The following is a 12,452-nucleotide window of genomic DNA, read 5'->3' as shown; positions in this document are numbered from 1 at the left end:
TCACGGCAACCCTCGTGGCACTTAACAGCTTACGCTATATTACTCTGTTTGTCCTGGGGGACCCGATCCTTGGGGTGGACCAGTTTTTGGCACAGCTTGTTTTGGGGTTTGAAAACCACAGAGATGCTGTGTTTAGAAAAAATGCGTCTCCACTGTTTCAATACTCCTGACACATTAGCGAAAACCCTGCCAGCAGCCTCATCCAGATGAACAGAGTCACCTTTGTAATTTAAAGATCATAAATTGATCTTTCAAGCTACATATAACCATTTAACATTTGTACATGTGTTTTTTCATAATCTCTTTTTTATTGTGTCTCCCCTCCCTCATCTCCACCACCTCTCCTCCTCAAGCCTCATTTCCTGAAAATATGTACGAACATGCTTGTCAGCAGCAGACATGTGACCCCACCCTCTAAGGACAGCTGACAGCGAGCCGACCAAACAACAGCAATAGTTGCATATAAGATAAAATTATGCCAACTAATGTTAGACTCAAGTGTCCTAAGAATCACACTTTCCTTCCGATAAACAGTTTCATTACATTCTCACATTGTATGAGAGTTTATTTGGTGTTTCAGAGTCCAACAATGTTATCTCCACTTCAAAGTAAGTTTCACTAACGCTATCTAACAGCAGCTAACAGCAGCTAACAGAAGCTAACAGAAGCTAACAGCAACACTTTCTGATTAAAAAAAAAGTGTTAAAATAATATCCTTAAGAATTCACCTCTGTATCACTGTCATCAGACAGAAATGAGCTTTACTGACTCATCAATCATGTTAAACTTCTTTCATAAAGTTTTACAGCCTCCTCCAGCGTAATTAGACATGGACGCTTTTCACCCAGCGTATTGACAGCTGAGGTAAACAGGCTGGCAATATACAGTCACTAGAATTATTTGTAGTACAGCACCTAGTGTAGCTACCATCATGCACTTGAAGTGGGAGGGGCAAGAAAACCAAAATTATTTGACTGCAGTCTACTGACATCCACTGGTGAGATTTTACACACTGTAACTTTAAAGGGGACAGAAAATCACGTGCAGTAAAATACAAATGAATGAATAGACAAATATCCAGAAATGCTGTACTGGGCTGTGAAACATAATGACATCTTTAACGTAAAGAAAATGTGAAATGGTATAAATTCAGGTACAACTGGTCAAAACATCCAACATTTTAATTATGTCAGTCTCTCTGTGCCACCCCATATAGTCACAGTCATGCATGCCAAATTGATTATTTGTATCGCAAATCTGTTGTGTTTCATTTCATTTGTATTTTTATGTCTTCCTTAAATGCTGCCAGTTCTCAAAGCAAATTTTAAAGAAATGGCCTTCAGTCTATACACATTTAACTCAGGTTCTCTGCAAGAACACTGTCCCAGATTGCAGTATTTGTGCCACATGCTCATGTGTTAGACAAAGGATAGTTTTTCGTGCAGAGGAGTTAATTATAGTATTTAGCTCTGGTGTTAACTAAAACAAACATATAGTCTTGCTTGCTATGTGATTCTTCCAACACCGCATGCCGGGATGAAGCACCATGTGGCTTAGTCATATCCAGAGACCAAAATCTAATTATTTGACTGAACTACAATGATGGTGATAATATTCTGATTTGCCATTATGCGTCGTGGTACAGTTCGTATCTACATGATAAATCAGGTTGATTTATGCTAAACTACTTCCTCTCGTTTATGCAGTCCAGAATGATCATTTGCCATGTTACTGTTACGCAACAAATGCTTTACTTTGTTCCCCATCTGTGCAGGGAAGTATTGCACAAGTGTTACTAAGTTCTGAAAAACAATTTCAACCATTTCCTGAAAACCAAGTAATTTTGCACATAACAGAAGTTTTATGTAACATTGTGTCGGGCACAGTGGCACTTGGATTTCTTTCATTTACAGTTGCACCCATGCTGAAGCTGATGGTGATTGACTCATTCAAAATAATTGAAGTAAATCTGTAGCTTTTAGTTGTCTCTGGGTGAACCTGCTGAGCTGGTTTAAGAAGTTGTTTTCTCAGCACTTGTTATTGTGACTGTTGTTTGAACCTGTCCTAAAAATGCTCTAGCTCCATTAAAACAATTGCATGTGCTACATTACATGTTTAATTTTTTGCTTGTGCATTAGTGTAATGCAACATATTATTCACAATTTCAGTGTTGTCATAATCAAGAATACTTCTATGTGTTATGTAGTACCATCAGGGAGCAGTCTGATTGGTCACAAATTCTTTCTACAGTATGTCAATGACTTTCAGCATACAGCCTGTTGTAAAAAGTTGTCTTCATGAAAAAGAACCATGAGTTCTGCAAAAGACAGTCCCAACATCATGAACTCAGTCTGGTCTCAACAACACAACGGTGGAGGCCCATAAATATACTATAAACTTATTCATGCAAACTTTTTATTGAATTCTACTGATCATTGAACTCCAAAAGTCAGCAGAAAATGCCACATGTCTGCTTAATCAACCACACTGGCTGCCTGTACCACAACAAATGAACTATGAAATACTCATGATAACATTTAAAGCTCTTCATAGTCTCTGCCCTGCATATTTTACTGATCTCCTCCAGTCTTGCACTCCTCCCCCACTCCCTGTTGTCTCTAGGTGCTAGATTGTCCTCTTATGCTACAATAAAACGTTCTAACTCTACTGTTCAGGAACTGATTTGTTTTCATATTGTACTTTGCAAAATCAAGATAAACTAAAATTGTAAGAAGAGAACATCTACTTAACCCCAATCAAGATTGTTTTAATTGAGTTAAAAACAGGTTTGTTATTTCATTAAAGATTATACATCCATAGTTTATGTAATTGAATGCATTTATGCTTAATAGGATCTCCACAAACTAAACCACTTTAAAAGAGTATTCCCTGAACTGGGGCAATGGTGGGTTTTGTGGCATCTGGGAAATGTTTAGAAATTCCCATGTGTTACAGCACACTGTGATGTGGGTGTCTGAGAAACTGTGCAGCTGATAGGCCCTCGAGGCACTGGTGATAAAATGAAGAGCACAGGTGTAATTAATAACACTGACGAAGCGTCTTTTCTGTATATTTTACCTCAGTGAGGAACAACACTGAGACCCTAAAAATGTTAAACCTAAACTGACTGTGACTGCTGTTGGTGTTAGTGCAGTTTTCCTGCTCTGACATGTCAGAATTTTGCATTTAATCCTAATAAGGACCCCAACTTTTGGACTTTTTCATACATGGAGCAGCTGGTTGTTTTTCCATGGTGTGCAGTGTAAATTTATATGTCTCATTCATGTTTCAGACTATTTACATGACTTAAGATTTCAAAGATCCAAAAGATTGCCCATTGATTTAAAAGCACTGCATATCTATACAGTTGTTTTCCCATAAACTGGCTCATTTAAATGAGTGACCTCATTTAACCAACTCAACCAAGCATGAGGTAAGGTAGAATGCTATGTGTAATAAGTATTCTTATTTTATTTCACCCCCTGCAAAAGACTGGAGGCTCCAAGCAGCTCCTTAAGCAGCATGCTGTTACAGTGTGTGTGTGTGTGTGTGTGTGTGAGATAGAGAGAAGGGGAGTGTCAATGAGTGCTTGTCATGAAACATACTTGAAAATGAGGGTGAGAGACTGCAAAAACTCCCCCCACCGAGAGCCAGAGGTGGACAGAGAGACACACAGGAGACCCTGGCTGTCCACAGCCCACTGAATAATGCTCAAGACCCAAGGTTTTTATTGTTTCTAAAATATATCTTATTCACTTTTTCTTTCTGACCCTTGTACTGTTGTAAGAAGTGAATTTCCCCAGTGTGGCGTTAATAAAGTCTGTATCTATCTGTTTTCACTCCTCACTTCCTTTTTTAAAAAATCCTCTTTACTTCCTTTACCTCTTCCTCATTTAGCTGTTTGTATTAGTTTTGGTGTTAGTTTTAACCTTTTTAATTATTAAAGGCTGAACAGATAGTTAGTTTAGAATAGATAACCCATTAAAGAATTTACTGAATCGAGTTGAATCTCAGTCATAGGCATCTCAAAGCCTCATGATTAAGGTTCAGACAACCCATTTGCTAATGAGTAAAATAAAGGACAGCTTCCCTATACATTTTTAAATGTTTATTAGTGTTGAGTAGCTTGCTCAGCATCCTTTCACAGAGTTCCCGGTTTTTGTGTTTCAGTCTAGTTTCTATTTTTATTTCAGTTAACCAAAATACTAACTAAAATTCACGGTTCGCTCTTTTACGTGACGTTTTAGTTAACTATAATAATCTTACAGACAACCTGGTTTTGTTTTTAAAAGAAAAGAAAAACAGAGAGAAGAGTTTTTACAACCTTTTGGTCGTACTGTACTGTTGAAGTGACACCTGCTCTCGCGAGATCCCGCTTGCTGCTGAGTCGCTTCTCTCGGAAAGTGTCGTGAGACGTTGATAGTAGAGGACTGCTCGGCTAAGGTAAGTGAGGATACTGGCTCCACCATCAGCACGACAAAAATCCATGTAGTTCCCGGCAGGTGATGAAACTGTAGTGGAGCAGATGTCTGTCTGGGGGATGTATTAAGCTCCGGGTAACAACGAGTGACGGCTCGCTAGCAGCCGGATGCCCGCTGAGGTGATGAGCGGACGGATGGATGAATGGGGCGGATCAACACGCTAGCTACGGTCACGTCTAATCGATTCCGCGATTGAAGCAAACTAGACTGATAAATAGAGTTATTATAGAAGCGATAATTCGGGGGGGAAGGCGCGACTTTGTGCAACTAAGCTTGGGTAACGACGAGAGATTTTACAGGAGCCCCGTGTAAGGGTTACCTAACGTAGCATTCCGGGCTAACCTGAGTCACTGGCAGCTGAATGAATTCTATCAGACCGGCACATCGCGGCCCTTCGCCCACCTAAGATCACCATTTAATGAAATATGCCGTGTTTGAACCTGCGGTAGCTGGATGAGGAGAGGAGCTGGTGTCAGAAACAGCAGCAGGGTGCCGATCGTGTTCAGCACCATGGACAGGGCTGCGGGAAGTCCTCGTTTACTTTTATTTTCTAGTCTTAAATTTCACCTTACTGAGCCTGTTTACTCGCTTTCTGAATAGCTGTCAGCATAGGACTGTTTAATTACTGCACTTACAACATATTAAAAACTAGGCATTGGGCAGCTCTTGTCCACATTAAAAATAAACATACAATCAACAGTGTTTGAGTACCTTTTATAGTTTCATTTGATTTGTTCGTCTTTGGCTTGTGTGACCTTACTTGAATACGTAGGTGGTGGAGTGTGCAGAGCATATTTTGCAGCCTTAGAAAAGAAATCCCACCTGTGTTGAGTATTTTTAGTTATTTTTGTCCCTTGAGTTGTCATTTGACTATTTCTACTTGCTGTGTCCACCCTGAAAGAAATATCCTTCCTCTTGCTGCTTTCCCTGAGGTTATCCCTCCTTTCCCCTTCGTGCCGTATAGATTTTACACCCACCTAGGGCACTTTTTTAAAAATCATTATTTGTGTCTGATATGACTCGGTGTAAAAGTAATCTAAAGGGAGAATTTTAGTCATTTGTCCCTGGTTATGACCAGATGGCTTTGTTATAGATGTGTTCAAGCCACGCTCTGTAATATAGGACATTTTTCATGTGCTTTAAGGGCTTGGCACCATTACAGGCTAACATTTGAAGGAGAAAAAAGCATCAGAAAGGGTCTGAACAGATTGTGCTGAAGCCTGGAGTCATGGCATCTCCATCACCCGCTCTGTGATAATGACTGTGGGCGAGTAACACAGCTTTGCACCTGTCTTGCTGCGTGCATGTAGAAGTGAGATTTCTCTGGCTTGATTTTGTCATTTTAGTGTTTGAGAGGTGAGAGGAGGAGTGAGCCAGAGTATTTACTGGATTGTAATTTAACAGACTTGACAGTTTGGCTCGTTAATCATTCTGTCTCATTCCAGCATGTTAATAATTAAGACCAGCATGATTGCTTCTCAATGTCTGTTTCTTTTCAGCCCTCCTAAAAAAAAATAATCAATCCCCGCTGGACAACTGACACTTTGCAGAAAGGCCTCAAGCACTTAAACTGACGTTTAGGAACATCGTCTGAATCATGGGGAACATTTTTGGGAATTTGCTGAAGAGCCTCATAGGGAAGAAAGAGATGAGGATCTTGATGGTGGGGCTTGATGCTGCTGGAAAAACAACGATCCTCTATAAGCTCAAACTGGGGGAAATAGTCACCACAATCCCAACAATCGGTATGTGAAAGCAGCTTTCTACTCGCATCAGCCAACAGTGGATATGATGTTTTGCTTCACGCACTGTGTGACCTCTTATTTCAGGGTTCAACGTGGAGACAGTGGAATACAAGAACATCAGCTTCACTGTGTGGGACGTGGGTGGGCAGGACAAGATCCGTCCTCTCTGGAGACACTACTTTCAAAACACGCAGGGTGAGCAGAGCTAATCAGAGGGTCACAGCAACATAAATGCTTGCATTTCTCTTCTTCTAATGCAAATGGTTTATTTTGTTTCTTACTCTTGCCGCTGCAGGTCTAATCTTTGTGGTGGACAGTAATGACAGAGAGCGTGTGAACGAAGCGCGAGAGGAGCTGATGAGGATGCTGGCTGAGGACGAGCTGAGGGATGCCGTGCTCCTCGTGTTTGCTAATAAACAGGCAAGAGACTCTAGTGTTACGTATATTCATACACATAGCAGGCTCATAGCAGAGGGTGAGCCCCCAAATACCAGCTTCCTTATCTGTGTAATTTTAAAGCAGTTCTGGAAATTAGGTGGCATTAAATTATAGTGTGAGTTGTAATCATTACCAGGGTAGTAAAAAGGTAGTAAAACAGTCATTGTGACATGAACTAATGGGTAATCACAGATGTTACTAGTCACATTAGTGAGGTCAGTGATATTTAGGTGCAGACTTATAATTAACATCATGTGATATTCCACATCGAGAAAGGTTTTCACAGGAGTATTAGGGAGCAGTTACTTTCTAAGCTCTAATGTCTTAAGACTACTCTCTAATGAAGCAGGAATATTATAGAGCAGTTTAGAGATTAGTTACTCTGTAATAATACTATTATTATATGTTATAATACTATTGTTATGCTTTGTTAAAGAGCTCTAATATTCCTGTGTTTTCACAGGACTACTCTTAGACTCTACTACAGAAAAGTTACTCTCTAATACTCCTATGAAAGAAGAAGACTTAGAGAATAACTACCGTATTTTCACGACCATAAGGCGCACTTAAAAGGCTTAGATTTTCTTCAAAAAGTGCGGCGCGCCCTATAGCGCGGTGCGCCCTATGTGTTGTAAGGAGGACGTAGTAGAGAACACCATGAGAACGTTAAAGGGTGAAGTGTGGGCGTTGATCGTATATACCGGGACAATCGCACATACCTGTATAAAAGAACAGGTATGTGCATTATGCAGGACATCGTTGTTTTAACAACCCTGAAAATGGCAAAGAGACACGCTTACGAAGCACAGTTTAAACTGAAGGCCATCAGCTACGCGGAGGAACATGGAAATCGAGCAGCGGCGAGAGAATTTAAGATTAACGAATCGATGGTTCGCAAATGGAGGAAGCTGGAAAACAAGCTCCGGCAGGTCAAGAAAACGCAGCTGAGTTTCCGCGGACATAAGGCGAGGTGGCTCGAGTTGGAGGAAAGACTCGAGCGGTGGATCATCGAGCAAAGAGCGAGCGGGAGAAGCGTTTCGACGGTCACCATTCGGCTAAAAGCAGTTTCACTAGCTGAAGAGATGAACATTGAACATTTCCAAGGAGGTCCGTCTTGGTGCTTTCGTTTTATGAAACGGTGCCATTTTTCCATCCGGACCAGGACTACGGTAGCGCAGCAACTTCCAGCGGATTATAAGGAAAAGCTGGCCATCTTCCGCTCCTACTGCAGCAAACACATCGGCGACAAAAACATCCAGCCCAGCCACATCACAAACATGGACGAGGTCCCACTCACTTTTGACATCCCGGTGAGTCACACTGTGGAGAAGAAGGGGACCAGCACGGTAGCGATACGCACAACGGGGTATGAAAAGTCTTCTTTTACTGTTGTGCTTGGCTGCCATGCTAATGGACAGAAACTGCCGCCTATGGTGATTTTTAAGTGAAAGACTTTGCCTAAAGAGAAGTTTCCAGCAGAAATCATCATTAAGGCAAATGAAAAGGGCTGGATGGATGAGGAAATGATGAAAGAGTGGCTGAGGGAGGTGTATGTAAGGAGACCAGGTGGTTTTTTCCACGCATCACCATCGCTCTTAATCTGTGACCTCTATGCGTGCCCATCTCACAGCCGATGTGAAAAAACTAGTGAAGCAAATGAACTGTGAGCTTGCTGTCATTCCGGGAGGCCTGACAAAGGAACTCCAACCGCTGGGCATCGGTGTGAACCGCCCGTTCAAAGTAAGGCTGCGAGCAGCCTGGGAGCGATGGATGAGCGGTGGAGACCACAGTTTCACTAAGAGTGGAAGGCAGCGCCGGGCGAGTTACGCCACAATTTGCCAATGGATTGTAGATGCTTGGGCTAACATGTCTGCTGGCACTGTTGTTCGAGCTTTCGCAAAAGCCGGCATCGTTTCCGAGGAGCCGCACGGCACGGAAAGTGACTCTGACGGTGAAGACAGTGAACCTGGCATGTTTGATGGAGATTTAGCGCAGCTGTTCAATTCAGACACAGAGGATGAGGACTTCGATGGGTTTGATTGATGATAAAAATGTGAGTACCAAACTTTGTTTTGCTCCTGCTTTATTTTTAAATACGCACACTTGTATGCTTGTGTGTTGTTGATGATGACGATTATTGGTAATAAAAATGTGAGTACCAAACTCAGTTTTGCTCCTGCTTTATTTTTAAATACGCACACTTGTATGCTTGTGTGTTGTTGATGATGACGATTACCGGCAATAGAAATGTGAGTAAGGTACCGAATTCAGGTTTGCTCCCGCTTTATTTTTAAATACGCATACGGTACTTGTATGCGCCCTATGGTCCAGTGCGCCTTATGTGTGTGTTAAATACAGTAAGGGCACACATAACTGAGACTGCGCCTTTTAGCATAGTGCGCCTTATGGTCGTGAAAATACGGTACCCCTCATACTACTCTCTAAAGCTCCTGTGAAAACACTGGAGTATTGCAAAGTAGTAATAATAATACTCCAGTCAAAATAAAACATGCAGAAAATTCATCCACGCAGAGATGGAAAGCGCAATTTTCTCTCCTCACTGACCCGTCTGCTCTTTGACAGGACTTACCAAATGCCATGAACGCCGCAGAGATCACAGACAAGTTGGGCTTGCACTCTCTGCGTCATCGCAACTGGTACATCCAGGCCACCTGCGCCACCAGCGGCGATGGCCTCTACGAGGGCCTCGATTGGCTGGCCAATCAACTCAAGAACAAGAAGTAAGAAGAAAACTGGAAGAAAGCATCCAGCGACCACACCCATACCAACTTTTTATTTCTTTTTAGGGATGAGGGTGCGGGTTGAGCACCGAGGTTTTTGATTGATAAAAGATTCTGGGTCTTGGGTGGGGGCGGCGGGGTGTCAGATTTAGATTTTTGGTCTGGTCCTTCTGGTTTTCTGTGGTTATAAAAAAAACACATTCTCATGTTCGTATCTAACCAGTCACTCACAGACACACACACAGAGACACACACATATGCACACTAACAATAAGCAATCACAGCAGGCACTTGCTTTTCCTCCGTCCACCTCTCGTCCACCAATCGTCTTTAGGTATATAATGTACTGTATGTTAGTCTCTAGGTGCTGTGTCGAGTCACATGGGACTCCAGCAATGAGTCCAATCTGACTTTGTTGATGTATGTTTTCCCGTTGTCAGTGGTCCATGAAAGGAACTGTTCCACGTCCTGTTTTTTTTTTCTTGTTTTTGTTGTTTTTTATGTCTTTTCCTACAGAGTTCCAGAGCCATGTTTGAGAACAGTCACATCTGGCAGATTCATGTCACAATGATTAATATGATTGCTTTGCTTTTCCTTTTGACTTGCGAGCGTGTACTTGAACTCCGCAGCCTAGACAGTATTATCCCAAGCAGCTCTCTGACGTCTTTTGATATCTGTGCCATGTTTCTACTCCCCGTGTGGCAACCCGAAGCGTCGAAGCCGCCCTTTTTAAATATTTTAAAACGCACAACACTCTTTCTCAGTTGCCTCACCTGCATGCATCCTGCCACCACTGTTGGGTACTTCTCCATCCAGAGAACCGCATAGATGTTATTTGTATGTTTTCCCCCCTCATCGTGTTCTCGCGCCGTTTACAGTAGGATGCGCAAAACTATCCGAAATCACCACTTTTAGTGCAGTTGGTGGCAACATTTGCTCAGAACAACAACAACAAAAAAAAGCCAACAAAAAAAGCGACTAGTCAGCTTTATGGTCTTTTTAGATGTGAAAACAGCATATAGCACATTAACTCAGCACAGATGGCCTGTGCTGCTTGTCTATACGAGTACTCGAACTGCGTCAGGTTGCTCTTGCTTGTGTGGATTTTTTTTTTTTTAATTTTTTAATTTTTTGTGTCTAATTTGCATACCGGGGGGGTGGGGATGGGGAGGGGGACGATGCTGTAACTGATAACTCCGTATTACTGAATGTGAATATTGTTGATGAATCTATAAGTGGCTGTAATGATGTTTATCTGACATGCCATCATTTCAGTGATGTATCTGCATAAGTCATGCAAAACGAAGCAGGGTAACCGGATTGGTATGTCGATGTTGTAGTTTGCAGAAATTCACAAACCACCAACTTTCCGAACAGCAGACGGGATTGCGGAGTCGCCACTGATACCAGCAGAATCCGCAGACTCCTGTCAATGAAACGATTCCTTTGTGCCACACATGGGTACTGCTGCCACTCATATACCAGTCACAGTGCAACACGCTGTGCATCCGCCCTACCAACTTATCAGCACATATCCAGCATCTGTTGTAACCATGAGTTAGATCCTTTGGTTTTTGTGGCCTTATATTCCGATTGATTTCCTCTCACAGAGTTTGGTTTCATACTTACCAGTAAAGAATGATTTATTCCTTATTGCCCTCTAACGGCAGGTTTCGCACCACAGCTCACTATGGTAAGGCAAAGATTTCGTCGTATAATGTGTTCTTTTGATTTTTGCCCGTATACTTGATTCATATTTGGTGGTAGATTTCTTCAGTTCTCTTTGGGGTTTAAATGAACTTTGATGTAGACTGTGTCTGTGAAACAATCAGTGCAGAGAAATAAAAGATTCTGATGATTCATTCTGTACCGTTATAGTTACACAAGTAGATTTAAAAAAAAATGTTGAAGACCATGTTTCAATGCTGAATGCATGGAGACATCTGTATGTGATGTAAGAAACCAAAATCCTGCTGTATTACGAATAAACCCATTTTCTGAATGATCTGTCTCATCAGCTGGGAGCGGGAACTAATAGGCTTCATTGCCACATACGTACAGCTTCTTCTTCTTGTTTTGGCTGCTTACACAGCACCATTTCACCCTGGCATTTTCCTTTGTCACACCAACTCTTCTGCACATCCATGAATCTTAGCTGTTTTTGTTTTTTTTTCTCTGGCAGCTTCATAGTCAACATGCTTTGTCCAGTACATTCACAATCCCCGTCTCTGACTTTGTTTCCAAGCTGCTCAACCTGACCTGTCCCTCTGATGTTCCAATCCTGTCCATTATGGTCACTCCTAGTAAAAATCTTATCATCTTCAACTCAGCTTTCAGTCCTTTTCTCAGTATCACCGTCTGTAAACCGTACATGGCAGCAGGTCTCACTACCACCTTGTAAACTACTTCCTCTCTTGCTGCTATTCCTGTCACAAATCACCCCTGACAGTCGTCTCCACCCTACTCCACCCTGCCTGCACTCTCTTCTCATTCTGCACTCACCTGTCTTGTGCACTGTCCATTATCTTGGATTGTTGACCACAGGTATTTCAACTCCTCCACTTCATTACACTTCACTGTTACACCTGCCTCTATGTCTACGTGACAAATGTCTTGCTGTGACAGGCTCCAACCAGGAGAGGACACTGTTCCACAATGATATCTGTTCGGTCAAAGAGGTCCCAAAGCATTAATCAAATCCATTAAAAATTGAAAGGTTTATTTGTCCTCTGAGACACCCCTGCTGAACAACATGCAGTAGCTGACATGATTTTAATTGTTCATCTCAGGCAAGATCGGTTCAATCTTATCCAAAAGAAATAGAGATGGTCATAAGTGCGTCCATTTCCTCTAAATCAGACTATTGCTACTCTTTAAACACATGCTTGAGCCAGCAAGAGCTACTTAGATTAACGCTGAAGTGTGCTGCAGCTGGACTCCTCAGAAATAGATATATATGCATAACTCATACATCACAAAACATATGGAATAATTCCTAAATCTGCGGTGAAAGGGGAAATATACTGTCATGTGAAAAAGGAAGTCCA

The 12,452-nt window shown here is 41.9% G+C and overlaps 1 protein-coding gene across 2 annotated transcripts; it reads left to right on the top strand.

Annotated features, from left to right (window-relative positions):
* Nucleotides 1-4,289: 4,289 nt before the first annotated feature.
* LOC113022544 (ADP-ribosylation factor 3) lies at nt 4,290-11,407 on the top strand. Of its 2 annotated transcripts, none has more exons than XM_026168035.2 (5): nt 4,290-4,443; nt 5,981-6,226; nt 6,311-6,421; nt 6,522-6,646; nt 9,248-11,407. In XM_026168035.2, the coding sequence occupies exons 2-5, from the start codon at nt 6,079-6,081 to the stop codon at nt 9,407-9,409; spliced, it is 546 nt and encodes a 181-aa protein (XP_026023820.1). In that variant the 5' UTR covers nt 4,290-4,443; nt 5,981-6,078; the 3' UTR covers nt 9,410-11,407. The 2 variants fall into 2 exon arrangements, with proteins under 2 accessions (XP_026023820.1, XP_080157432.1); XM_080301306.1 differs by lacking the exon at nt 4,290-4,443 and adding an exon at nt 4,477-4,600.
* Nucleotides 11,408-12,452: the final 1,045 nt, after the last annotated feature.

This window comes from Astatotilapia calliptera, chromosome 5 (genome assembly GCF_964374335.1).
Source record: "Astatotilapia calliptera chromosome 5, fAstCal68.1, whole genome shotgun sequence".
Taxonomy (NCBI): Eukaryota; Metazoa; Chordata; class Actinopteri; order Cichliformes; family Cichlidae; genus Astatotilapia; species Astatotilapia calliptera.
Note: the sequence above shows the minus strand (reverse complement) of the source record. Positions and strands in the feature narration are given on the sequence as shown.